At 37.4% G+C, this 27,520-nt stretch overlaps 2 protein-coding genes and 1 long non-coding RNA gene across 3 annotated transcripts in view; 1 reads left to right on the top strand and 2 right to left on the bottom strand.

Moving 5' to 3' along the window:
* The window catches only part of LOC580370 (Y+L amino acid transporter 2), a 41,807-nt gene extending 32,381 nt beyond the window's left edge, over positions 1–9,426 (bottom strand). The window contains exon 1 of the mRNA XM_030985770.1: positions 8,514–9,426. Within this exon, the coding sequence (XP_030841630.1) occupies positions 8,514–9,138 (625 nt within the window). The 5' untranslated portion in view covers positions 9,139–9,426. The remainder of the gene's footprint in view (positions 1–8,513) is intronic.
* Positions 7,442–8,094, top strand: LOC105442610. The gene is made up of 2 exons (XR_972461.2): positions 7,442–7,504; positions 8,050–8,094. It is a non-coding gene; the product is annotated as an uncharacterized LOC105442610 (long non-coding RNA).
* Positions 9,427–21,341: 11,915 nt separating the features above from the next.
* Positions 21,342–27,171, bottom strand: LOC753790 (exogastrula-inducing polypeptide). Its single transcript, XM_001183408.4, has 7 exons — positions 26,871–27,171; positions 26,254–26,295; positions 25,255–25,416; positions 24,188–24,361; positions 22,469–22,684; positions 21,793–21,999; positions 21,342–21,617 (listed from the first exon to the last, which is right to left on the bottom strand). The coding sequence occupies exons 1-7, from the start codon at positions 26,938–26,940 to the stop codon at positions 21,526–21,528; spliced, it is 963 nt and encodes a 320-aa protein (XP_001183408.2). The 5' UTR covers positions 26,941–27,171; the 3' UTR covers positions 21,342–21,525.
* Positions 27,172–27,520: the final 349 nt, after the last annotated feature.

Genomic DNA, 27,520 nt, shown 5'->3' with positions numbered 1-27,520 from the left:
TGGAGGCATTTGAGATCCTACAATATTCAGTGATCGTTGTCGCGGTTGAAATCGTGTCTAAAGATTCAAGTTCAAGATTTTAATTAAGCTTTAAAACAATGTTTCTTGACTAAAATCGACCGATTAGCTATTCCCCTTTGGAAATTATATATCACAACTACATATTCTGAGATTTTCATGGTCGCAACTATTGTACGGCCGTAGGCGCCATTTGAAATTTATCAAAATTTTCCTACCGGGAGCACCGGTAAATGTTTATATTCAATTTTTCTCGAGAGCAGAAATGTTTTATGGCCTAAATTTTTTAGTGCTGATAATTCATCCACAGGGGCATCCAAATTTATCAAAATTGTAAAGAATAACTATCCACCCAATTTTCAAAATTTTCCAAAACTTTGTCAATACATAATTAACCTTTCCCATTAATTTCTAAACAGTTCCTTTCACAATGTATGACCGGTACTAAGTTTTATCTTGATTTGATTTTGATAGTGATACCAACACTGCGTGAGTTTGAATGTGCAGATTTTATTTTGTGAATTCCTTTCCTTCCCTATAATTATACCATGTTCACACATCATGGCCCGAATTCACAAAGGAGGTTTGTCGTCAAACCTAGGTTTTTGTGCGTCAAATGACGCGTTTCGAGAAACAAGCAAAGGAAATGCATTTTAGGGGCATGAATGAAAATGAAATACATCGTGTACTACATGAGCAATCACGGTATGCGTTCTTTAGAAATTGCCTAACTATCGCTTATAAAGCCGTTTGAGTAGACATTGATCAGGAGTTACAATAGTTGGATCAACAGGGTTGGTAAGAACGGTTTGGGTTGAAAGGAAAGAAGGAAACATATTTGAGCACAATAGGAATATTTATTTTTCAAAAACCTCCTGGTTGTGACGAACGTCGTTTTATCAATAGAGAATACAATTTGTTATAGCTGCGTGTGAGCACTCTCCTTTTTATTCTCAAGTAGTCTATTAGGGTAGCAATGTTCCATAAAAATGATTGCTCTCAAAATATTGTTAATCATTATTAGAAAGGGTTTACAAGTTGGACCAAAATTATGAAGAAATATGCTTGTATAGTCCTTCATATGTAGCCTTATATCAGGGATATGTGAGTTTATATACCTGCTTATATGCGTCTTTTTGTATACACAGAGCAGGGATATATATCTGTCACCAATAACTGTTATAGTATATCTATGATCTATCATCTAAGCACGGATTACGAAGCCTATTTTTATGTCTTAAAGGGATCCGGTAACTTTGTTTCAAATTTTGAAACAAAATCCTAGATTTAGCTCATGCTGCGAGTATGGTAAAACCGGTCACTCAAAGATTTTTACTTTTTGAGGCACTTCATGATCATTTTGAAGCGCAATTTGTTTAGGGCTTCAATATTCAATTCAATATTACACCATATCACAGACACTGATAACATGTAGGACCGTGCATCGCAGATTTAACACTGTTAAACGATGCCTTTAAATAATATGTTACCATTGTCTGTTTTACTTTTATTATATGAATGTTTGAAAGAAGATTTTTGCATAACATTGGGTTGATCTTGTGATCATCATTCACTGTCAATTTCGGTAGGTGATTTTTCCTTTACCCATGACTAAAGCTCTATGTGACCTTTTAAGTTTCAGTACAATGAACTTAGTTTCAGGTTCACCCCAAATTATCATATTAACTTCCTTCTAATTCTATGACGAATTAGTTACGTAATGGGAAGCCAATAGCGATAATTACATATGATACATTGAGGCGTGACCCCCCTATCTCAAGCGAGAACGACGATTTCTTCCACCTGTTAAAGTTACTCTAAGTTCACGATCTCTGTGGCAGGAGTCTGTACCATTTCAATCAAAACGTTAAGCCCTATCCGAGGGACTTAGTGATCGGGATTGATGCCTTACCAAAAAGGCATTGCATCGATCTAGTATTACCCCTTATGAGAGGCCCCGAATTCTTCAAAATTTCAAACTCTGTACTTTACTCAAGCAAAGAATAAAACGAAGTGGTGTAGTCTTTTTGGAGCCAGAAGTCATTATACGTTAACGCCCTCTTGGCTCCTATCAAACGTTAATCTTAATTAATCTTTTAATCGTTATCAGTTCACTGGGATTAGGCCTGCAAGCCAAATTGCCCATCTCTGTTCAAACATCAATTCTTTGTTCAGTGTTTCTAAAATTTGCATAACTGATTGTATTTTCCTGGTACTGGTAGGGTTCATGGTCAGATAAACGGGAGATATGAAATACGAGAACTCCTTGAAAACATGCTTGATTATTGATACTTAGTTTGCATGCACAAACCCCTGTCAGTTGCAGTGCATAACAGTGTCTACGGTGTGAGACTATACCGACGGCATACTGCATGGAGTTTGTACTTTAGCTGCTTCGGACAAGGTCTTGTTTGACCATGATTTGACACAGCTAGAAGCGGACAGAGCTAGGCTCTGCTCAAGGCTTTATGAATTGTGGCAAAGTGTCAAATTAGTGTCTGTGCCTGCAGACTACTCAGACTAGCTTGAACCAGGGAGAGGTCCCTACTTGAAAACAGCATGTTGTCAATTAAAGACGAGCACGGTTAGCCTGGCTTCAAAGCGAAATTAGTTATTTCCTCCTCTCTCAATTAAAAGAGATATGCCTAATCTCCTCGTATGTGTATAATTCCCTAATGTCCAGTCCGAATGATAAAAGTAGGAAATGTGGGAAATGGGCATTTGACAGGGGTAAGGTGCACTTTAAAAAGTGCAAAATCATTTGCCTACAGTATTGTAGGTCCGCTGTTAAACAAGTTCATCGCACCATCAGCAATGAAAGGTGTTTGACCAATATGGGAGTTTAAGGACAAACTTCTCTACAGGATGTCACATTAGTAAATTGCCTACAATTCTCTGGTAAAGGAAATACTCGACTCAATTAGACCCTTAGACTGGGAGCTAGTATAGATAAGGAGGGCTACACAAGTTTCGGGATATATCGCCTTGACACAAGCCTACAGAATCAGACCATTGTTGAGGTCAATCTGTCTCGAGTACAAGGTCAAAGGCTAACATCATACCAAAATATGTTATGCCCATTATCGTCCAAAATGTGAGTGTGTTTGTTCTAGATAGGATCATAGGGGGCAAAAATCTATTCCACCCGGCTACTCACTTACCCATGGAGTATTGTAAGATCGTAAAAGAGCAATAACTAGGCTTATAGGCTTAGCAATAACCCCACCAGTTTCAACATAATTACGAACGTCTTTATGAAGAACACATTGCAGAAAATCAGTTAACAGCTCTCTAACGTTAAGTTTTGGTCAAGAGATTGAAATGTGAAACAAAATAGTCGAAAGGCAAGTTCACAGTACACCGAAATATGTATATGGGGATAACATACACCTGTGACATGAAAGTTTGGTCCAATCATTTCAGCCATTTATCGTTTTTACGTAGTTTTTTTATCGTAGTTTACAGGAGGGATTAGACCGCACTGCAAGGTCACTGGACAGGTGGTTATCTCATCAACTCAGCTCTCAGTTAACTTAAGAAAAAGAGGATCATGGGGGACCAATGGTCACCGATTAGGCATCGTTTGTTATATAGAGGGCGCAAGTAGCTACAAGTAGTGCAGTGGGCCTTTAAAGAGTGAACCCTTTTAGAGGACACAAAATCCTCCTGTGATATTCTGCCAAACTGACGTAACAAGAATAAAAAGCTCTCAAATGCCCCCCCCCCCCCCCATTTTCACAGTTGTATTAGTTGACTCGATTGTATTTTAATTTATTTAATGAAACGTTCAAAAGAAATCTCTCAGATTAAGTTTCACCATTACCAAAAATTCCAGAACTCAGCTTTCTCGTGTTGACAATCATACCGAATAGTGTTGAACACAAGGTGTCATTTTGCTAACGCAGGACTGCGTTAGCCGACTGGCGTGGTCTTTGTCTGCGCCATTTTAGAGTGACCTCATAAAAGAAGTGAATGAATGAAAATGAAGACGAACAGCGCAAATATTGCGTTGATTAACTGGCAAAATGTTTTGGCTTCAAAACTTCCAATGGCGTCTTTTCTCGATTAGCGTAGACAATAACGCAATAACGCAATCGAAAAGACGCCTTGTGTACAACGGGCATTGTGATAGACATTGCTTACGGATTCCAATGACGGGCTGGATAGTATGAGACTACTTGGTGATGATGCGTAATGACGCCTTCCTTTTTATTGGTTCAGTTTAATACTAGAGGAAAACATTAGCTATCTACTATTCTACTTCAAAGCAAATATTGCCCTTACCGTCTCAGATTAACTTAAGTCTAACAAACCATACCCTCCTTATAGTTAACATACAGTTATGGCCAAACGATTGTTCTAAGCGGATTTCATTAACTATTACAGACAAACAAAACATGTGCATGTTATTCCAACGAAGGCTGTTAATCCAAGTTAATTCCTGTAAATGCTGTTACACCCAATATTATGCATCCTCTCGCGCCCAAAGAAGAAACAAATATTGGAGCGTGGTACGATTTCATTGTCAACTTAACATAATGATTGTGATATAACTCAGTTAAACTAACCATGCTGTTGATGTTGGATATCCTTGCTATGATCCTGCAATAATAATTCAAGCGTGGTAGACTCGTAGTAATACATAAATTCTACTCACAATTGAATTCAATTGAAGGAATTTTGGCAAAAGCCCAAGAAGCCAAATTGCATTGTATTCACACTTTGGAGGAGGTTGCACAGCATTTTACGGGAATTTTTTTTTCTTCTCGAAATGAAGCACCTGAGCATGTGAATTATCATGCAGGGAGAAATGAAGTAGAGAGGGCTTAGTGGACAAATGTCCATGCTTCTTAAACTTACACATTGTAAAATTTAGATATCTTAACAAAGATACAATTCCGACAGTTAATGTGACCATTAGCTCATGCGTTTCACTATCAGAAGTGTTCGTGCTAATAAAGATTATTCAATACCATCACAGAATTCACAGCTATAGTCAAGCTATCACGGGGTATACGAAATAGGACAAAATACTTTGTGCGTGCTCGGATCTGAAAAATTCCAAACTTATCCCACGAACTTCTGATCAAAATGCAAATATTTAATATTTGAGGCCAAATCTGCACAATTTCGTTTGACCACGTTTCTAGAATACAATTTATAACTTATACGCATGCTGTAAAAGTTATACAATTTTAAAGTCAACAGAACGTCTACTGACTGAACAAACAGATAGGTGTGCATATTTAGTGCATATACCTTCAGAAAGATAAAAAGCTTGGAAGCTCCAGTGTATTATTTTGAAAATGATCTTTTCCCTTTAAGGTTAAGTTCGGTTCTGGACTACTGGTCAAAATATATTCTGCAGTAGTACCTGAGCAGTATACACAAGAATGATAATTGATAGTTAATTTTCAGGTTTTAGAAACATAAAAATGGTTACAAATGAACTGCATTCCGCATTTCCTCAGCTGTCCTTTACAAAACATAATTGTACGTTCACATGAACAGTTACATGTAAATACTTTTTTTTTAAAACCATGTATTTTAAGTGTTTAATTGTACATTTGTGTACTGTTATATGCTTTGCATTGGTGGAATATAGCTGACAAGTGACAATAAAAATAGAATTGAAACTAATCTTGCTGGAAATGCCCTTCAGTGAAAACAACAGCACTCAACATAGTTATGAATACGTGTATATATGGTACTACAAGTACAAACACTAAAAAAACGTTGGCATCAAACATTGGTCCAAACCATCAATTCATTTCCAGTCTTGTTTGGAAAAGTAAGTTTAAACTTTAAAAGAAGAGCAAAACCTTCTCTTGGGAAATCTTACTGTATTAGCCATCCACACATGGGAATAAGAAACAACGAATCATTTGACCTTTACCTGACCGTAACCATCTCTATTGTTTCTTATTGGTTTTGGTGCTCTATTCTTTCATATCAGGTAACAGTACAGTAACCCTGTGGACACAATCGCTCTGAATACAATGCAATTACGTAATCTGTGGCTGTGGGCATTTTCAACCACGTTTTCAAACAGAACTCGGTTGTGCTGGACTAATCTTCTAGAACTTCCTCACCAAGGAAGTATAGCGTTGTATCATAATCATACTAAAAGTAGAGATATGAACTTTACTAGCCTGAACGAGGGGTTAACTAAAGTGTAAATAAAAGGGCAATTAGTAAACTATTTCACAAGTTGATTATCCTCTCCGCCCTTGGTCGGGGATGGAAAAGGGGATGGAAAAGGGGATGGGGGCAATCTGAGAGTTAGAATTGCGAACAGGTGGTGGTAGTTCTGATATGTACTGTGTACTGTAAGAATAAAAATAAAATAATATGGAACATGTACACGGGGTAGTGCCATGAATCGAACAAAAAAGAGGCCGGGTACCGGTAGAGATGAGAAACACATGCGCTGTCTTACTCTTTGAATGCCATAATGATAATAAACCATAGCAGAGAATGTCCCCTGAAAAAGATTGCTCTTCAAATACAGCTTTGACGAGAAGTATACCTGAAAAGTCTGGACTAGTCACTACTCATCTATGTACATGTATGAGTCCCTGGTGATTGGAATGTGCATTGGATAATTGTTCTATGGGAGGGAGATACACTGCAAGATGGGGTGGTTCTTCAAGGGGTTTCGTTCTGGGTAAATGATCGTGACACTGGTATTAGTTCACTGGGATAGTTTGTCCCAGAATCATTGTCTACCATTTCGATTGTTCCTTCAACATAGATGTGGCTTCGACGAGTGAGAAGGCATACCGGTTGTCAACGTGGACCAAAGGTCTACAAAGTGAAGGGCAGATGAACAAATATATTATGTAGGATTGTAGGTCACAGAACTTTGGAGAAGTCGCTCCAGCTCCAGCAGACCAGCACCCAAACCCCCTCCTTGAGAAACGTGTGCAAAGCACTCTAACACCTACTCCAACTCTTCATCAACAATTCTGCTGTGAAGTTTGAATCCGTTATCGTCTCAGATTAAACAAAGTTCCAATTCTGAATGACAGTTCGACACTTATGTTAAATTTAAAATAGACTTCTGTCTTTGATACTTGCCATTATTAACGATCCTCTATTATCATGATTATTGTTTTGAAGTGGGAAGCGGAGTAACTACGTTGATCTTTGATCAGCACAAGTAGTAACACGTGTATTTTTGCACCTCTCTATCAGTTGCTCTGAACAAGCAAGATGACAGGATTATGGCAAATATGAAAACAATAGATCTAAACACAGAGAAAGAAAGCTATATTTTAACAATGCCCTTTATTTATGTTTTCTTTTCTATTACTTGAAGCCCTATAAATATACGTACTTTCTGAGGACAAAAATACAACTGTAACCACAAAAGGACATTTCTAGGATTATCTGAATTATGGAACGTAGGTTTTCAATTTTTCATTGATGACAAATATGTTAAACTCTGATTAACTCCTATTAGTAGTGACTGGGGTTATCTTAGGTTAAGTCAGTGCAAGTTGAATGATATGAAGGGGGTGGGGTTATCTTTACCTTTACCTTTACCGCAAATACTGGAAGAATGCTGAGACAGCAGTCGAGCTTCCAGGTCTATCTTCTTGGTCTATCTTCTTGTACTCATACTCTTTAATAATAATTCTCATTATATGCAAGGGAGGCAGAGGGGCAAGAGGTTGCATCTTGACTGGACAATGTACCATGTAAAATGTCCCAGGAACAAAGAAATTGAAAAAATCAGTTCGAGTATTGAGAGATATGACACTGTTCCTTCCAGCAACGATCAAGCCTGGTTTTTAATACCACGCTGGATAAAATAGGTTCGTCTACCATACACCAAAGAGGTATAATACAAGTTTACAACCCATCTCATCTATTTACCTCCATCTCTCTCTCTGTCTCAGTTCGATGTCAGCGTTTCTCTTCATCTCTTCTTTGTCCATATGTGTATTTGAGTATTCTCGCCGTAACATCACTGAATATGTAGTTCTTCGAAAATCATTATAAAAAAAAAAATTGCTATACAAATAGCTTCAGTCTTCCGCATCTATTCTACTTCATCTCTGATCTCTCCTCCACGTCTCTGATATGATTACCTCCTTATTCCCTGCCATCTTTTCCCCGATATAGTCAAGACTTTACATGCTCACAATCTCAAACTAAATTATTAAATTAATATTGCCACAGATGATGTGTAAATATTGGTTGATCACATAAATTTAAAGCGAATTGATCAGCGGTTTATATATGTATTATGTAATTATATTTGTAAATTTATTTTTTACTTCCATTGCGATCGTGCACATCGATAATAATTCAGTCCAAAAGGAAATTGTAAATCTTTATTGCCACAGCTACAATGTGTAAATATGGGCCGATAGTAGTACATGTTTTAATAAGTCCAAAACGAATTGCTTTGACATATTTTGACATGTTTGTATTTAAAGAATTTTTGATGATATGTTGTAAATGTAAATATCAACGTGTTTACTTACATTGGCAGCATATGGCGAGTAAACTGATAGCCGCACCCGGCGGATTACAGTCGGCCAGCATAAAGAAAGGTTCGAGTATATACTGGGCACATGTCAACGAGATCACGGCGATGGCTACCGGTTGCATCATCCCGCTCATCGTCCAAAGCAACAGGAAGGCCCAGAAGTTACCGAAGCTCTGCTGAGCGTACACGTAGAAGCCTCCCGACGACGGAATCATAGTGCCCAGCTCGGCAAGGCACAGGGCTCCGACCATGGAGAAAACACCGCAGATAGCCCAGTTGATCATGGTCATGCCGACACTCCCCGACCCGATAAGGACACCCTTCGGGGAGATGAAGATACCAGAGCCGATGATGACTCCGACGTTGACCGCGACGCCGCCCATGAGCGAGATCTCGCGCTTGAGCTGCACATTGCTACTAGAGGTTGATCCCCCATCACCGTCTGCCTCCTTCCCCTTGTCAGCCAGTCTGGTTTCGATGTCGCTATCGTTGTTCTTGCTATTTGGTCGATAGACGACCTGACTATCGGCTCCCTGATCACCATGAACCGGCGAGTTCCCCGATGGATCTGCGACACCATTCGCCGCGTTCCCGTTTGGCTTCGAATCATCCTCCACCATGGTAAAATCAAATAAATGTGTTACTATTGCTTACAGTACCCTGTATACTCCGTTGTGCTGTGTTTCAACACCGAAATACCAATAACGAATTGTCCACTACATACGAAGTATGTTAGCTTCGTATCCAAATACTACCACCTATTCTTGTATTGGTAGATCGTTGAATGATGTTGGTATACACGGTTTGTATTTACAACTCGCGCCGCGAGTTCAATGCGGTGTCTCGTTCGCTCTCATTCAAACACGCATGCTTCGTTTTTACCACTCAAGCTAAACCGTACGAACCGTGCTGTGAAAACACCACTGGGAACCCCTTTAAACCGGTTTTGTGTATCACGCTTCAATGAGCTTGCATGACGTGCACTTTGCTTTGTGTGTATCTGGACATTTGGTCAACCAGTATTTCTGACAATCTACATCCACATTGGTCCCAGACTACCAGAATCATGTACTTTGAACACAGTGGAAGTCGAAAGTACGTGAGGATAATGAATATACATGTACATTGGAATTGAACTCCCTGGTACAACTATATATTAAATACATGTATGCACGTATATAATCATAGTATATATGTCTCGTTTAATTGCGTATTAACGTTATCACTAAAGTCAAGAAATGAACGCCGAAAGTATCTCGTACGGGGATAGGTGTATCTATTCATTGTTGTGTTATTTCACGGTCAAATGTCATTATAAATAATTAATATAGTATTGATAATTGAGTCATGAAAACATGACTAGCAAGCGGCTAGCGGAATATATGAACAGCGGCGCGATAAGTTGCCTGCAAATTAGGTTTCATAAATAAGGGTCACGGGAACATAGTACACCCCTTTGCCTAAAACGATGTACTCCTTGCTATGATCAATTCTAGTAGTAGATCCTCGCTGTGAACAGGGACTTGGGATCCCAAGTCCCTGCTGTGAAGATACACTCCGCCTCTTCTGTCTTCTTAAAAGTCGTGCTCAAAGTCATCTTGTTTCCATTGTTCTCATTGTTGTTATGGCGACTACAGTGGTTTTAGCACTTGGTGAGCATTCGAGTGGAAAGGCATTGCAAAACCATGGTAGATGCGTAGTAGGTCCATGGTAAAACCAAGTAGGATTATTCAGGATTGCCTAACGCCTTTGGAGAACACAGACAGAACGAATTGGTCGATGGAGGGAATAGTCACGGTTTCCACCCTGATCGAAAGAGAGAGAGAGAGAGATGCAGAGAGAAGGAGAGGAGGCAGAACAAGAAAGGGGAAGGGAAACAGAGCAAGAGAGGGAGAGAGAGAGAGAGAGAGAGCGAGATGCAGAGAGAAGGAGAGGAGGCAGAACAAGAAAAGGGAAGGGAAACAGAGCAAGAGAGAGAGAGAGAGAGAGAGAAAGATATATATGCAGAGACAGAGCAAGAGAAGGAGAGGGGCGGAACAAGAAATTGGAAAGGAACCAGAGCAAGAGAGAGAAAGAGAGAGAGAGAGAGAGAGAAATGCAGCTGATGAAATGTAAAAGAATTATTGTGATATACAGTCTTATAAATAAATTTTAATGTACAATGATTTTCAGGTTATATTATGAAATTATACGACAGGCTATGACATAGATAAAACTATATGATTTACACAATCTTCAGAACGATTCTCAATATATCTCGCTAGTATATTGTTAAATTACATGTCATTGATAAATCTTATATGCCACATTCTATGATTTACAGTATTACATGTATTGGCAGTTTTATTATGATGTCATAAAATTAACTTTGTGTGTATGTTTGTGTGTGATATATATAAGGGTGCGTTCAATCGAATTTTCGAAGCTAGAATCACAAACATGAATCACAAATCAAAACGCCGTTACAAAAAACAAGGTCACTGGGTGGTATTCCGGTAGCGCGTACTAAGTTAGCGCATACTTAGTTAATTCACACTTCTATGGAGTGCCTGTTGCAAACTAATTTACCCTGTACAGATTATTTTAATCCTTCAATGAAGAGTGTTCAAAAAATTAATTTTGCGATGAAATGGGAAGAAAAAGATAATATGAGTATGAACTGAATTTCAACAAAGTTTTTGGTAGATTATCTTTGTCATGAATATTGAAGGAGGAAGATGAAACCTAGCATTCCATAGAAGTGTGAACTAAAATTCTTGTTTAGTCTGGACTTAGTCCCGGCTTAACTTATGAGAATACCACCCACTGCGGTTAGCGTTCAAGCGATTTTTCTTCAACGCTGATTCTAGCTCATTTCGAGCCCAGCCACTGCGGATCACACTCGCAGTTTGACCCAGGAAGTATAGGTCAACTTCGGCGCGCGCTTTTTGGAATTGTTTACGGCCGACTGTCGACTGCTGTTTTGAGCATAGATCGCAATAATAAAACAAAGAATGAGAAGGTGATGGAAGGAAGAAACAAAAAATAACATAAGGAAAGACAGAAAGAGAAAGTGATAGAATGATTAAAACAAAGAATTACATTAAAAAAGCTGATAGAAGGAAAAGAACAAAGATTAACATAAGGAAAGACAGAAAGAGAAAGTGATAGAATGCTTAAAACAAAGAATTACATTAAAAAAGCTGATAGAAGGAAAAAAACAAAGATTAACATAAGAATAGAAGGAAGAAACAAAGAATAACAAAAGAGAAAGTGATAGAATTATAAAAACAAAGAATAACATAAGAGACTGTGAGTGAAGGTAAAAAACAAAGAATAACATAAAAGAAGGTGATAGAAGGAAGAAACAAAGAATAACATAAGGAAAGACAGAAAGAGAAAGTGATAGAATGATTAAAACAAAGAATAACATAAGAAACTGTGATAGAAGGAAAAAAACAAAGATTAACATAAGAATAGAAGGAAGAAACAAAGAATAACATAAGGAAAGACAGAAAGAGAAAGTGATAGAATTATAAAAATAAAGAATAACATAAGAGAAGGTGATAGAAGGAAAAAACAAAGAATAACTTAAGAATAGAAGGAAGAAACAAAGAATAACATAAGGAAAGACAGAAAGAGAAAAAGAGGAAAACAAGGTATAACATAACGGAACAGGCCATGATAAAGAGCATGGTATAGTAAACGCAAATTGCATGAAAAGCAGGCGCGCGGTTTTTGCCCAAACCGGAACAGGCTCCGTCATACAATCATGATTGAGAACTCCGTCCGTTCAATCGAATTTTAGCGACCGTGATTCTGCAGAATCATGATACAAAACGCATCTTTTTCAGCGTTTCATGTTTGTGTATTCAAACACGTTTATTTTTACGACCGACGAAAAAATCGCTTGAACGCATTGCGTTTTAAACTAAACGTCTTTAGAAACCGTGATTCTAGGGTGAAAAAGTGTCGATTAAACGCACCCTCAAAGAGAGGGAGAGAGAGGGGGTATTACATAACCCACTTAAGTTCGAGGTGACTTAATTCCTGTGTCATCCTACTCATCACATATCATAAACCCACATGACCTCTCTCTCTCTCTCTCTCCCTCTCACACACACCCCACACACACATACACCCATACACATTTTTAAAAGATGCATGCACGCAAACACGCACACACACATACATACACTACATATATATATATATATATATATATATATATATATATATACACATATGAATATTTTACTAAAGGCTTCATTAGAGGGACATTTGGAGTGAAAAAATGAGTCATTAAGTAGACGTTGTCATTAGAAGGATAATATGGTGTCCTCTTAACGTTTTTTACGTTTTATTTCTCATAGAAGGCCCAATTTGTTTATATCTCTCTCTCTAAATATGTAATTCCACTAAAGGTGTCATTGGAGTGACATTTTGAGTGAAAAATGAGTCATTAAGTAGACATTAGGGTTAGGGTTAGTGTAAGGATTAGGGTTAGGGTTAGGTTTAGGTTTAGGGTTAGGTTTAGGGTTAGGATTTAGGGTTAGGGTTAGGGTCAGGGTTAGGGTTAGGATTTTTATGATGTCCGCTTAATGTACCATGTAGGGATATATATATATATATATATTTAAATGTATGTGTGTGTGTGGGTGTGTTTGTGAGTATGAAACGCATGAAGTGATAACATCATTCTAGAATTTCCTATAACTATCTAATTCACCATAAGATTGCCACCCCCTCACAAATCACCAGGGCAGTAGAGGGAAGGCCAACTAGCAAGTAACTTTCAATTCAGATATGCTCCTAGGATTGACTGAAGCAGTGGTTACGAATTTAACAACATCCCTTGTGGGACTCACATAATTATAGCTATATCCTAGGCTATGTTTGAATATGTTTCGTGAACAACAACAAAAAACAAACATAGGGGCATTTTAGTCTCTTTTATATGCAGAAGCATAGTAAATACTATATTCTAATAGTCGATGAATTGCCTTCAATCTGGATACGTTTTTACTGAAAACACCACTAGGGTCATCGCAGTAGCCGGTTTGATACACAACCTGGGAAATCAAATTTGCTGAATCATCCACACATGACATGATGGAGCTTATTATCGTTTTTGTTTAATTTTTTTAATTATTCACCGTTGCTAGGTCTATCACATTGCATCATTAACTAGGGAAGCAATTTAGAAAGCATGTGATGAAGATCAACACCGATGGAGAGTTAAAAAAAAAATGCTGAATCATCGCAAGACGAAACAATTTTCGGAAGACAAAAAGCGTTTAAAGGAGTGTTTGATTGCTTTCGTGGTCGCTATGTGCAAACATACCTCTTCGTGATCATATATTCAGACATTCTTTTGTTTTGTTTTGCTTCCAATATGACTGTCTGCTCTGTTTCTATCATAATAAAAAAATAAGTCAGTCCTCACTTTAATTGCCATGTCATTATAAAATGACTAAGTGATAATTGGACATCAAATTTATAATGGATTTTATGTGTAAAACTGGCAAATTTATCGGCAATTCACAATATTACTTGTATTACCACATTTATCATATTGTGTCAGTGTCTGGGGAAACTGTGGCAAACTAAAAAAGAACATCTTATTTAAATTACAGAAAAAAGTACTGCGTATTTGTACCAGTAGCCATTTAATAATCTTGCGCATTCCGCTCCTCTTTTTATCAAGCTCAAAACCTTGAATTTATTTATATCAGTATCATACATCGGTGCTAGGGTTCCTTTATTTTCATAATCTTCTTCCAAATACTATTTCGAACATGTTCCCTACGAATCTCAGTATTCATAATTATAACACAAGAAATCGAACCAATTTTCATCGTTAGAAAATTATGTTTATGTATGAAGAAAAATCTCCTCGGTGTAATCTCCCGGTGATTTGGAATTCATTACCAAAATATATCCCCCTTTGCAATAACCAAAGATTATTCAAAACATATCTGAAAATGTATTATTTGTCCAAATACTGACATAAAACATAACCATGTTTTCGACCTTGCTGTTCCTTTGGCTTTTTTGTTTGTTTTTGTTGTTGTTTTTTGTCCACTGTTTGTTTTAAATTTGTTTACATGTCTTTCAGTAACAGAATAAGTTGAAAAACCAAATGATAATTTATACTTTTTAGGGAACTTATTTTACAAGGCCCTTTGGCCTTATTTTAGTTCCCCTTATCTCATTTCCGACTAGTAAATTTGGTGTCTTTGATACTGTTAACTCGGTATTATTGCATGTAATTTTTTTTTATATAATGTATATTGTTGTAATGATCTTTTGTTTTTATGGATATGAAAATAAATGAACAAATGAAAAAGAAGAAAAAAATAATATCCAATGAAATCCCATCAAATCTACACTCCCAAATAGAGATTTGTATCGAAGTGGACTTGATTATTCGTAATCAATTCATATCCGTAATACATGAGTTTATTTTAATGAGAAAAACAACTACAACTGATTAACAAAACTTTTCATATATCTATAATGAAGTCCCGTAAATAGAGCTAAAAGCCATTGTGATACATGTAGCTTACACATTCAAGCATATTAACACTTAATCTGTTCACCAAATTTTTAAAAGTGTAACTCGCAATCCCCTCATACTTTTAAAGCAAGAAGCTAGAATTTGGTCAAACTAATCGATGTCATTAAAGACTAACTTGCAAATTCTCCGTTTTTACCAAAGAAATTAAAAAAAAGTTTTATTGTGATTCCTAATTTAATTGATCGTATCTCAAAAACAATATGTAAGCCCGAATGGTGGAATCTTAAATGCTAACCATATCGTTTGGAAAATGATACTAATCATAAGATTGATTTATCTAGCGTAACTACTATATAATGTTTGTTATAGGTGGAAATGGACGGACCTTGATGCATACTCAGGTGAATGCACATACCGTAGCCGATTTTTGGAGAGGGGTGGTACTTATTATGGGGTTCGCAAACAAGACAACAATTAAAAACTCTTCACTTTTACAACCCATCGATCGTTAACAAATATAGTGTGCGAGTGTGCGTATTTGTGTAAGTGGGAATGATGGTTACTGCAGATGGATGAATTTCATCACTCACTTTAAAAAATGTTTGTTTTGCGGGTAGTAATTACTCCATGTCATCACACTTTTTGTGGCGCCTTTGTTTGTACTGTGCGATAGCCATTAACTACGTAACTAACAAAGACCATTATCATAACTATTTGTTTCATTGAGTTTCGTCCACGGTTCTAATCTAGCTTCATACTGATAGGGCGCCGAAATTGTAAACGATAACATTGATAAGGCTAAGTTCACGTTCCGTTCAGAGTTTAAAAACTAGAACGCTTTGGGTAAGAGGACAATTTATTTATTGTGTCCCAAAATGTTTGCAACGTCTCAGCCAGCCGCTGAATATGCGGGGGGGGGGGGGGGGGGGGGGGGGGGGGGGGGGGGGGGGGCAAGAGCACATTTTTTTTTGTGTCCCAAAATTTGGCCGATCGATATTTCGTTTCGTTTGGGGGGGGGTGGGGTAAGGTCAGCTTTTTGGGGTCACCCATTACCACAATTTCTTTTCTTTTTTTCTTTAAAAAAAAAAAAAGGGGGGGGGGGGGTCCTCCAAACCACACACATACAAAAGTTAAGTTAAGGGGGGGGGGTTCAACCCCCAACCCCCCCCCCCCCTGCTTACGCGCCTGCTTGTATATAGTCTTAACCTGATTTACATTTTCTCGGAATTTTCAGTGGTTATGTATGTGCATCATTGCATGAGATATTGTTAACAAATACACATCATATCCGAGAGAACCAATTTACAGTTCAACTGACTTAGCAACACGACAAGTTATGAGATGATGCTGTGCCGATCAAAATCTTTGAAATAACCTGGACAAGAGAAAAGCCCTATCCTATATGTTTCCGTCTTTGAAGTTTTGTTAAAGACCTACTTTTATTTAAAAGCCTTCTAATTATTTTGCTTGTTTTACCACATCACATTATAGTATATTTATGTGAATGCTATGCTCGAATTGATATTTAGTCTTTCCCGGGGACCTAAAGTGACGAGGTTTTCATTAACTTGTAATTAATGAATAGACTACAAAACTTGCAATCCAGTCTGCAAACATTACTTGTTGCTATGTCGGACAAGTTTTCAGGTTGCCAAGACCAACCTTTATTTAAAAAGTATGCATACAAATTTAATATGTTTATGGTGGCTCATTGGTTAGAGCGCCCGCCTCATGAACGGGAGGTCGTGGGTTCTAACCCCGGCCGAGTCATATCAAAGACTTATAACAATGGGACCTTCTGCCTTCTAGCTAGGCGCTCAGCATAATAGATTGGAGAAGGGTAGTAATAACATATTATGTTATGCAGGACCGCTGGAAGAGCAGTTTCATAACTGAAGTGGCTACCCTGGGTAAATAAAACGTTATTATTATTATTATTATTATTATTATTATTATTATTATTATTATTATTATTATTATTATTATTATTATTATTATTATTATTATAAACCGGTCTATTAAAAAGGCTATTGACCTTATTACCATACGTGTATGTGTATTTTTCTTCAATTTATCCGCCTAATCATCTCTGAGTTGTTGCTCACGATTTCAATTGAACTTTGTCCATGAGTCCCCTTTTCGAATCTGATGATTACACGTTTTTTTTGTGTTAGGCTATTAAGACTATTGTTTTAGGGTGATGCTGTTGTTTTCCGGGGAAATGGTGGTGTCAACATCTTGAACTTTGAAGTTTATATAAGAAGAAAAAAATAGGAAAAGACTATTTGTATACTTGAAGATTCTTTTACTCTTCTGCTTAGTATACAAACATAAATATTACTGAATAATTTCATATTTCAAAAGCTTGTAAGAACGATATCTTAGTCCTAAGAATAAGCTTCATATGAGAAACTAAACATTGTATTGATATGAAATTTAGAGTCGAAATATCAAATTTCATAATTATTCTTAGATATCATACTCATAAAGAGCCTATGCTGATCTCGCATGGTGTCATAATTAATTGTTTGTCTTGTCATTCTTACACATTTTTACATGTTTTGTAGTGATACATCATGTTTGATCTTGAACATAGGGGCACCGTCTTCTTCAAAGTTCAAAGTTCCTTTTATTTTTAATGTAAACGTATGACGTATGTTTTCTTCTCGTTTCAAATAGACAACAGTATTATTCACAAGAACGTAACAAAATTATACAAAGATGGATGTGATAAATTTCATACAAAACATTTCTTTACGCATTCTTTACAATGGTATAATAAGACATCACAACAATAACATTGATCAGGAAATTCAATCAATCTGGTTGAACTTTACAGATCGAATAAAGTACTTTAAATAATCGAGAAGAAGTGAGAGAAACATAGGTGAATGATTTTACTAATAGGCATAGCTTGTATCTTAAAGACTTTCACAGTAGTAAACAAATATAAGCTTTTTAGTTCCCACACTTTACCCATGCATTAGCATACGGACACGATTTCGCTAGGGGCTGACCTCTCTCGCCAAAACTGTAAATTCACATTTTCCCCCTAAATTTCGGGAGCGAGCCATGCGAGTGAGCAAAAGTTTTGAAACTTCATTACAGTTGCACAGGAGTGTTGTGACTTCATTGAAATATAGTATAGAAGATGTGAAAATTACAACTAGAATACCTCGCTGCTTGGATAAAAGGTGACGGTGTCCCGAATGAATAAAAATATTGGGTATTCAATTACCAATATTGAGAAAATCATATATTTTGGAATTCTCTTTAACGGTTGTTTAAAAGAATCAATGAATCTCGCAAATATACGTGACTGCTTAAAAGAAAAATGCAAGATAGATGAGGATTTTGGATCTCGAAGACCTATTGGTACTCATACCCAAGACATAAATTTGACGATGCCTGCAAAATACCGGAGCGATTTCAGATCCGCGGGGTTTGGGGGGGGGGGGGGAGCGCAGAGGACTATTGCCCTCCTTGCAAATATCATAGTTTTACCTTATTTACATACCACCAGATATATATACCCCTGATTGTCCCCCCACCAATTTTAGGGCCCCAAATGAACTTACCAATATTAAATTATAATATTTACATTTTGGTGCTTGTCAAAGACTTATCAACATATCGGACTTGCCCCCCCCTACTTTTCATGAGAGAATTTTGGAGTCGCCACTGTATATAACGTAAAAAGCTATTATGGAGAACAATGCCATCTTCAAATAAACCTTTGATTTCCAGCTTGTTTCGGTATATACATACATATAAAAAGTAACGGATTTAAAATGCTTTCGCCGAAGTGACAGAGTTTGCATATTCGACAAAGAAAGCATACAGATAACCAATATTTGGAACAGCTGATTTCAATGGTGCTTTATTGACAGTGCAGTGTCTCAAACAAAAATAAACAGCTCAACGAGATCACACTTGTTAGCCTCTTTTCCACTCGGTAGGGTGTCCTTAATTGGCGGCATACCAAGTGGAAAAAAGAAGGGAAAAAAATCAAGAACGAAACAAAACGTTTAGATGTCCCTGGAACATTTTAAATGCAGGATAGAGTTTGGGGGCTCTTGGACCATCCCCCCCCCTCAAAAAATGAATAAAATGAAGCATTACATTAATTTTGCTGATACCCGCACACCGCCTCTTGTGTCAAATGTTGGGAAATACGTATTATGGGGACCGTTTACCTTGGCGACTTGAGCTGTCTGAAATGTCATTAATCAAAAACGAAATAACATATAATACTATAAATACGGAATACAAATATTTAACGGACTTACAAGAAAAGTATTACGGAAAGGTAAAATACAGAAATGATAAGCTGCCTGGAGAGAAGGCAATCTAAGGTTAACATGACCTATTGTATGCAAATTAACAGACCAACTTGATAACACACGCGCTCAAACACATTACTTGATCGCACAGGAGGATTGTGATGAAAATAACTATAATTATGGGAAGTATTGATATAATTTGTTGACAAACAAGATAAAGTAGGATATAAAAAGTAATATTGAAAGAAGGAAAGAGATAAAGAGAGAGAAAGAAAAAAAAAGGGGGGGGGGGGGGTGGCAGATAGAATGAAACGTAGAGGGGGCTAGACTGCCGTGAATTGTGACAGGTAAGCTGTTACGAAATTCCTTTTTATCTGTTGATGAATGTATATATATTATCCCCTGTCTCCTTTTGTTGTTCTCTCTCTCTCTTTCTCTTTTTTTCTCTCTCTCTTTCTCTCTTTCTACCTCTATCCCTTGCCTGTGCGCGCGCGTGTGTGTGTGTGTTTGTCTGTTTCCCCCCTTTTGTCTCTCTCCTTGTCTCTCCTTGTCTCCCTTCCTCTGTTTCTTGGTCTACTTTCCTCCTCTATCTCTGGTTCCGGGGCGACGGAGCGCCTTTCGAAATGGGGTCACCAACAAAAAGGGCACTTTCTAGCGGGAAAAAGGGGCACATACAAAGGGTAACTTCAAAGCACAAAATTACAAATTTTAAACATTGTACAATATACATGTATACACCCGTACAAGATTAGTCCAAAGTACTGCTTCAACACTTTGCTGTTGAGTGTGATGGTCTGAATATTTGTTTGCGATCAGGTGAAGCTAGCGAGCAAAAAAATAAAAATATTTCAAGATTTTTAAGGTCACATTGCGACCGAATAATTATCATTATTAGATGAAACAGCCAATCTGATGGGGTATTAAGCACAGTTTCATAAGGTAAGAATGAATGTGACCTTCAATATGTTAGATAATGAGATAATCTATAGATTACCAACTTTGAGGAAATTTGAGAAAAACTACTCGTACTCGCTTTAAATTATGGGCACATGTTAGGGAGGCTATGAAAAATCTATTGTTTCTGGGGAGATGAGGGATAATAGCAAAATATTTTCATAGCACGTATGGTAAATATGTCTGTCTTTTGACATTTTGTAAATATAAATGCAGTTGCCCTAAGTTTGAGATTTCCTACGTTGCTGTAAACCTATATTTATTCTTAAACAAAGGGCAATTTATCGATACCTTGACATTCTATGAAGTTCAACAGGACAAGGGGTTTAAAGAATGATGGTTGAAAATAACTCTTTTAGAGTAAAATATGCCGTGTTAGTTTAAAGGTAAAAACGTTTTTAAAATTACAAAAGGGCACACTTCTTATATATCATGAGCAGGTTCATTTGATAGTTTTGAAAACGAGCACAATTCTAAAAGGTGCACAGTTCGTTTTTGTAAAATTTCCGGTACAAGCCTATCAGAAAGGGGTCCTTACATGTATGAGAAGGGACACTAATTAGAAGGGCGTTTATTAGAAAGACAAATGTACATTTTTCCTACGTAAAAGGGGCACTTGGGGGTACTTGAAAAAGGAGAAAGGGGAATACTTAAGATTTATATATACATTAAAAAGAAGTGAATGTTCATGATTTTTCCGAATAGATACGACATATTATTTTGATGAATTGTATAGTGTATTGGAAAAAAAACACCACACCCTAAAAGAATGATCTCCTTCTCGTCACCACACCCTAAAGGAATGATCTCCTTCTCGTCACCACACCCTAAAGGAATGATCTCCTTCTCGTCACCACATCCTAAAGGAATGATCTCCTTCTCGTCACCACACCGTAAAGGAATGATCTCCTTCTCGTCACCATACCCTAAAAGAATGATCTTATTCTCGTCACCACACCCCAAAGGAATGATCTCATTTTCGTAACCACACCCTAAAAGAATGATCTCCAATTCGAAATTCTATATAATACAAATATACAAATTGATCGATATTAAACTCACATTTAATGAGAATATTAAACAAAAATCAATGTTTTACATTTTATTTCGCAAACGCTACAGTCACATTAATACAAATGGTACATCCAGTGAACAGTTTACTCTCAACGATTGATCCTCTTGTTTAGAACTAGAGTTATTTAGAAAAAAAAGAAATGGAAGTGGATGAATGCCCGATTTCTCCGAAGCCAACAGAGAGGGCGTCGCAATATTTATTCCGCAAGCAGTTTGGCCAGACGTCTTAGAATGTCCAGTTTGAACTCTCGCTCGTTCTCACCACCTTTGTCTTGATCATTTGACTTTGCTGTATAAAGAAACAAAAGATGTGATGATCATTTACAATGAAGACAATATGAAATGAGTCGTGTGTACCACAATACATTCATTTTAATGGAAATTCAGGATGCGATAAAGTGCGAAGGAGGGTTGCCTTGACATAAATTAATCGGGAACGTGTCTATGATTAACGTCATACTTACGTGAGCATCCACCATACCGGTTGTTCCGGTAACCTTCATTGCAGCGGCAGGTGAATGTTCTTCCGACGACACTCTTCTTGCACTCTCCAAAGCCATCGCAGTTCTTGGTGTCACTGTTACAACGTGCCAAGGTGTCTCGGGCCTGCATTTCCAGTTCCTGGTCGCGGGCAATCATGGAAAAGTACTCCATCTCACGTTCTGTTTTGGCTTTAGATTTTACAAAATAGATTGTGATTATTAAAGACTGGTAGTGGCATTTTTTTAAAAGATCGCACGTCATTAATGTTATCCAACGATATTGACTACTTGGCTTGTGCCTTGTAAGGAAGAATAAGGGCAGACGATATGGAGCACATCAAACAGGGTATCTCTTTAAAGCCAAACTAAGGCTGAGATAAAATGTTAAAGAACGTAAATTCTAAGATCCATTATATTGTCTTCCATTGGCCACAAGCTACGGGTCATACCAAGATTGATATTATTATCATGAGGCTGCGTACAGTTTAATGACATACCTAATAAGACATAAAATAAAGGGAATGCCTTATGAACAAATAATTTTCGTCACCTCCTTGTGTCTGACAGCCATTTTTGTTCTAACCAAGTTTAATTGACTTTGTTTCAAATCATTCTATGGAAGGCACTAAAAACGTCAACATCGATCAGCTTTACTCACGTGAACATCCACCGTACAGGTTGTTCTTGTAGCCGTCATTGCACACGCAGATGTACTCTCCTGCGTTTCGTCCGAATTCCTTCGTCTTACACTGACCGAAATCGTCACAGTTGTAGGTATCCGATTTGCACCTACCCAAAGTGTCACGGGTCAACATCTCGAGTTCTACGTCGCGAGCAACGTTGGAGAGGTACTCGATCTCGCGGGCATCGACCTCTGCAAGGAAAATAAAATTATTGAAAAGTGTTAGTTGCTCTTTAGACCATGCTCTTCTCCCTTTAAATGTGTGTTTGAGAAACATAAAGATTAGAATAAGCGATAAGTAGAGCGTTTGGAAGGAAAGTGCTGTCAGAAGGTGGGGAGCAATAAAGTGCCAAGAGACAAAGTGATGCATTTTTATCTGTTAAATTATTTTATTTTATTTATTACTAAATTTGTATTTTCTGTAAATTATAATTTACGTTGATTTCATTTCCCCTTGAATTTCACATGTTACTCATGCCTATCAGTAATGCCTCATTTCGATTGCGCTACCACTTGCACCAATCAAGCGTATGGTGGCAAAAAGTACATTCGCTCTTGATTCAAATTAATAGGCCATTTTGGTAATGTAATACAAATGTAATGCATACGTTTTTGTAAAGTGCCTCGCTACGAATAACTTCATCCACTTGTTTCGAATATTTGTATCTCAATAGCCAGAATACGGATTGTATTTATTAGTTGTTGCTAAGTAGGACAAACATTCACTATGAATATGACTGACAAAGAAAGCGGACAAAATATACGGTTCCTCGGGTAGACAAAGGAACATCCCTTCACTGCTATTATGTAAAAAGGTGAATATGCATGTGACACATGTTCTACACATTTTTACATAATAGCAGTGGAGGGATGTTCCTTTGTCTACCTGAGGAACTGTATATTTTGTCCGCTTTCTTTGTCAGTCATGTTCATAGTGATGATTTGCCCTACCTGAAAACACGTAATATATGTAATTACTATTGAAATGCTAACAGGTGAATGAACTAATAGGAAATAACCAAATGATTTTTTTAATTTTACTTCAGTGCTTCGATACGAATTATTTCATTCCCCTGTTGCGAATAGTTGTATTTCAAAGTCCTAATAATAATTTCATATATTATATACGTGTTGTTAGGTAGGGCAAGCCATAATGTTGGGTCTACCTAGCAAGAACTAACGTATGCAATTCGTATTATGACTATCGAGATACAATAATATTCGTTACAGGTGAATAAAATAATTCATAACGAGGCACGTCACCAAGATGTACATTTATGCATTAAAATGTAATTTTCGTAATGTAACCCAATTTAATGCATAAGACTTTGTGAAGTGCCTCAATACAAATTATTTCATCCGCCTGATAAGAATAACAGTATTTCAATAGTCAGAATACAAACTGCATTAAGTGTTGCTAGGTAGGTCAAGCCAAAATGTTTGTCCTACCTGGCAAAAGTTAATGTATGCAGTTCGGATTCAGTCTATTGAAATACTATTATTCTTATCAGGAGAATTAAATAATTTGTATTTTGAGGCACTTCACAAAGACTTATTCATTCAATTTGGTTACATTAAGAAAATGATCTATTTACCAAATTTTGCAGTCACTTCTTTTTTTTCCCCAGTCGCTGACGCAGTCCTAAGTCAATAAAACGACGCATCGTTTAAAAATGACGTAAGTGCAATACTCACCTGAGCAACCACCGTATGCGTTACTCACGTAACCAGTGTCACAGAGACAGATGTAGCTCCTGCCGATCGTGCTATTTCGACATTTGCCGTGGCCGTCGCATTTGTTGGTGTCCCTTTCGCAAGTGGCAAAGCTGTCTCGGGTCTCCAGGGTCTCTTCTGTCTTGCCCTCGGGTACTGGGAATAGAGGGAAGTGTAAAAGGCATAATGGAGGAACATTCTTTCAGATTTTAAAACGCAGCATGTAAACGATGCAAACGTTAATCCAAACTTGAAAAAAGGGGGCATTTATTGATACAATGTACGATTTCTAACGGTGTTTTAATACAATTATAAATTACCGATTGAGAGTATATAACAACTTTGAAATGAAATATCATATATGGATTTTAGTTCTCGCGAAACAAAATTAGTTTTGCATGGTTATTCGTTGTGTGCGTGGGGCACCTGAAGAAACACTCACCTCGATAGAATTTGACTATTACAAGAAAGCAATGCGATCATATGTCACTCCAATTTCCGCGCTCATACTCATGAACTCTTTCACGCAAAAAATGTTCTGAAGATACACGACTTATTTTCCTATAACCTTGGTACATTGTTATATTTATGTACACACTTCTGGACAATGAATTGCCTCAATTTCTGTCATACATTTTTAACAAAAATACTTCTTTTGTATGAGGTAGTAGTATCACATTATCACATATCAGGGTTCTTCTTGAAGCTGGGTTAGCCAGTTGACTTGTGCATCATTTGGGCTTGACAGATCAGTCATCCCGTCAGGAGGTTTGAGAACAGGGCAGTTGTAGATGACATGGTCTGCCGTCAGGTCATCGGCGCCACAGATGCCGGCACATTAAAAGAAAAACTCTCATTAAGTGGATTAAAAAAAGGTTCTCAAGCACTTTTTGTTGCAGACGTATCAGAATACCTATTCCCCCAGTTTTTAGTTCGTATTTGGCCGGACCGGGGGAAATCCCCCAAAACTCCCCATTGACAGTCCGTCGCGGATTTTTCTGAGGTTCACAGGAAGAAGGGTGAAAATTAAAACTACCGGGGTGACTTACGTTGGCAGGACGAGTCTGATCCACCGACTATGTAAGGTAGCGTGCATTGGCAATACCACCCTCCTCGGCCGTCTTCAACACATTCGCCACGATCGTTGCAGTACCTGGTGGCCATTCGACACTCATGCCTGGTGTCACGACTCTCAAGGTCCAGGTCCTCATCTAAAAATCATACAAAAGTTAGGAAATACACGATAGCAGAGACTTATTGAGTAATCAACTTGAGGGTAATTTTAATACATTATACTTCCAATAGAAATCATGTTTGAATTATATAATACGTCATTGTATTGTTTGGTTTGCTTATCTCAACAGATGAACAAGGTACAGAAATTGCCTTGCGTTGGGTTTTGGATTTTGCGAAAGGGTGATATTTTTAGACGTATCTATTCTGTAATAGATGTCTTTTAATCCAAAGACATTTCATCTAAAGGATATAGAATGAAAAAAGATCAACTGATCTATTATAAGTGTTCTCTTTCCAATGAAGGTTAATTCTGAAGGGAACACGTTTTCTTAAAGGGAGGCTTTACTACTTCAGTCAGAAGGGATTAGACCACACAGCGAGCCAGCGAGGTCACTGTGACAGGTGGCTATCTCATTTACTCAGCTCTCATTTAACATAAGAAAAAGAGGATCATGGGGGACCAACAGGCACCGATTGGGGAAGTTTTCTATATAGAGGGAGCAAGTAGCTACAAGTAGGACAGTGTGCCTTTAAAAGGAACAATTGTTTATAAGTGGAAGTTTTTTTTTTGTATACAGAATTGGCACTCTCCATCCATGAGAAGTGAACCATGGCTAAAAACGAGAGGAGAAATAAAAGAGAAGCTTGTGTAAAGAATTTCTAATGCAATTTTCCTGGCCAAATTTCTAATACATGTCATCATAACAATTAAAGATAGTGCTAGCGAGTGACCGCTCCCCGAAATATCACTATTTTTGAATTTATAGGCCTAACTATTTAACACTCAGGGGCAAAATTTAAAACAAACTTACCTTTTTGAAGCAGCCTTTTCAGTGCCATCTGCAGCCTCTCTTCTGAAAATTAGATGGATAAAGATGTATTTATAAAAAAAAACTTTGATTATCAATTTTAGATCATACAGCAATAGGGTGGACATCGTATTTTAAAAATAGCTACGAATGTATGAAATATAGTGGGCTGAAAGAGATAGACAAAACATGAATGCTTCATCAGACCAGATTAAAATACATTATGCTACAAATTCTGGTATTATTTTACAAAACAAAGTTCAAATATCAATTGGTAAACCATCGGTCTCCGTATCGTATGGAATAGAGGGCTAATCTACCAAGTAAGTAACCGATAATTCAAGAAATTGTAGTTGCAAGTGAGCGTTTACATGAATAAGTGAGCAATTATTTCTTTATTTACACCGTTCTTGCATACAATCTTCAACCCTTGAATAAACCACATTGATATTGACACCCTATGATGGGATACAATTTCCAACACGTTTCCAACCTAATAAATCTGAAAGGAAGGTCTAGAATAAACCTTTTTAGTTCACCTAGAATTTAGTACTATTTTAGTCTGCCAAATTTTATACAAATCTTCTGTTTTACAGACACGATGAAGAAAAGGTACGAACCAAGGCTGTCTTCGGCGGCTACCAAACCGAAACCAATGATGGCGACGAGGAAAGCGAGGGACACCTTCATCTCGATGCGATGTGTTATTCCTGGAGATAAGGAACTAGTGGCAATGTCTGTAGTGTTTGATCTCTGAATCAATTGGAGCCAAGTTCAGTGGTGAATTGTCTTGTCTCTAAAGCACTGGGAACCAGAGGCAATGATGTCTTATCCGTGATGCGCTGGGAGCAAATGTCAGTCAAATCACCAGATGGCAAACAGGGCGGAGCTGTAGCAAGTGACGCTGCTCTCTGATGAAGGTCCTATCTTTATAGGTAACGGAATGATGAGGGCCGGAAAGCTTGCATTCCATTAAGACAGAGTTCATACAAAGAAGGAATTTCGAATGCAACCAAATGTTTTGCATACGTCCTAGTGAAATGCCTCAAAACAACTATTCAATACATCTGTTAGGGATTAGAATGCAATTTACAGTAGTTGTTGCTAGTAAGGACTAATTTTATGGCTTGCCCTATCTATATGCACCTTGTATTCTGATCGGCTATTGAAATACAATTATTTCTAACAGGTGAATGAAATCATCTGTAACTAGGCACTTCACAAAGATGCATTAAATGTGGTAGTACATTACGAAAATTGTTTATTGAAG

This window comes from Strongylocentrotus purpuratus, unplaced genomic scaffold (assembly GCF_000002235.5).
Source record: "Strongylocentrotus purpuratus isolate Spur 01 unplaced genomic scaffold, Spur_5.0 spur5_scaffold_15, whole genome shotgun sequence".
Classification (NCBI taxonomy): Eukaryota; Metazoa; Echinodermata; class Echinoidea; order Camarodonta; family Strongylocentrotidae; genus Strongylocentrotus; species Strongylocentrotus purpuratus.
The sequence above is the reverse complement of the archived record's forward strand: the minus strand, read 5'-3'. Positions and strand labels throughout refer to the sequence as shown.

What these genes read in the sequence shown, in the direction of transcription:
- LOC753790 (XM_001183408.4), bottom strand. Translation starts at nt 26,940, where the DNA reads ATGAAGGTGTCCCTCGCTTTCCTCGTCGCCATCATTGGTTTCGGTTTG. An exon ending in ATCAGACTCGTCCTGCCAAC is followed by an intron (nt 24,362 to 25,254) that starts GTAAGTCACCCC and finishes CTCTATTCCCAG; the next exon opens with TACCCGAGGGCAAGACAGAA. An exon ending in CGCATACGGTGGTTGCTCAG is followed by an intron (nt 22,685 to 24,187) that starts GTGAGTATTGCA and finishes TTTTCCTTGCAG; the next exon opens with AGGTCGATGCCCGCGAGATC.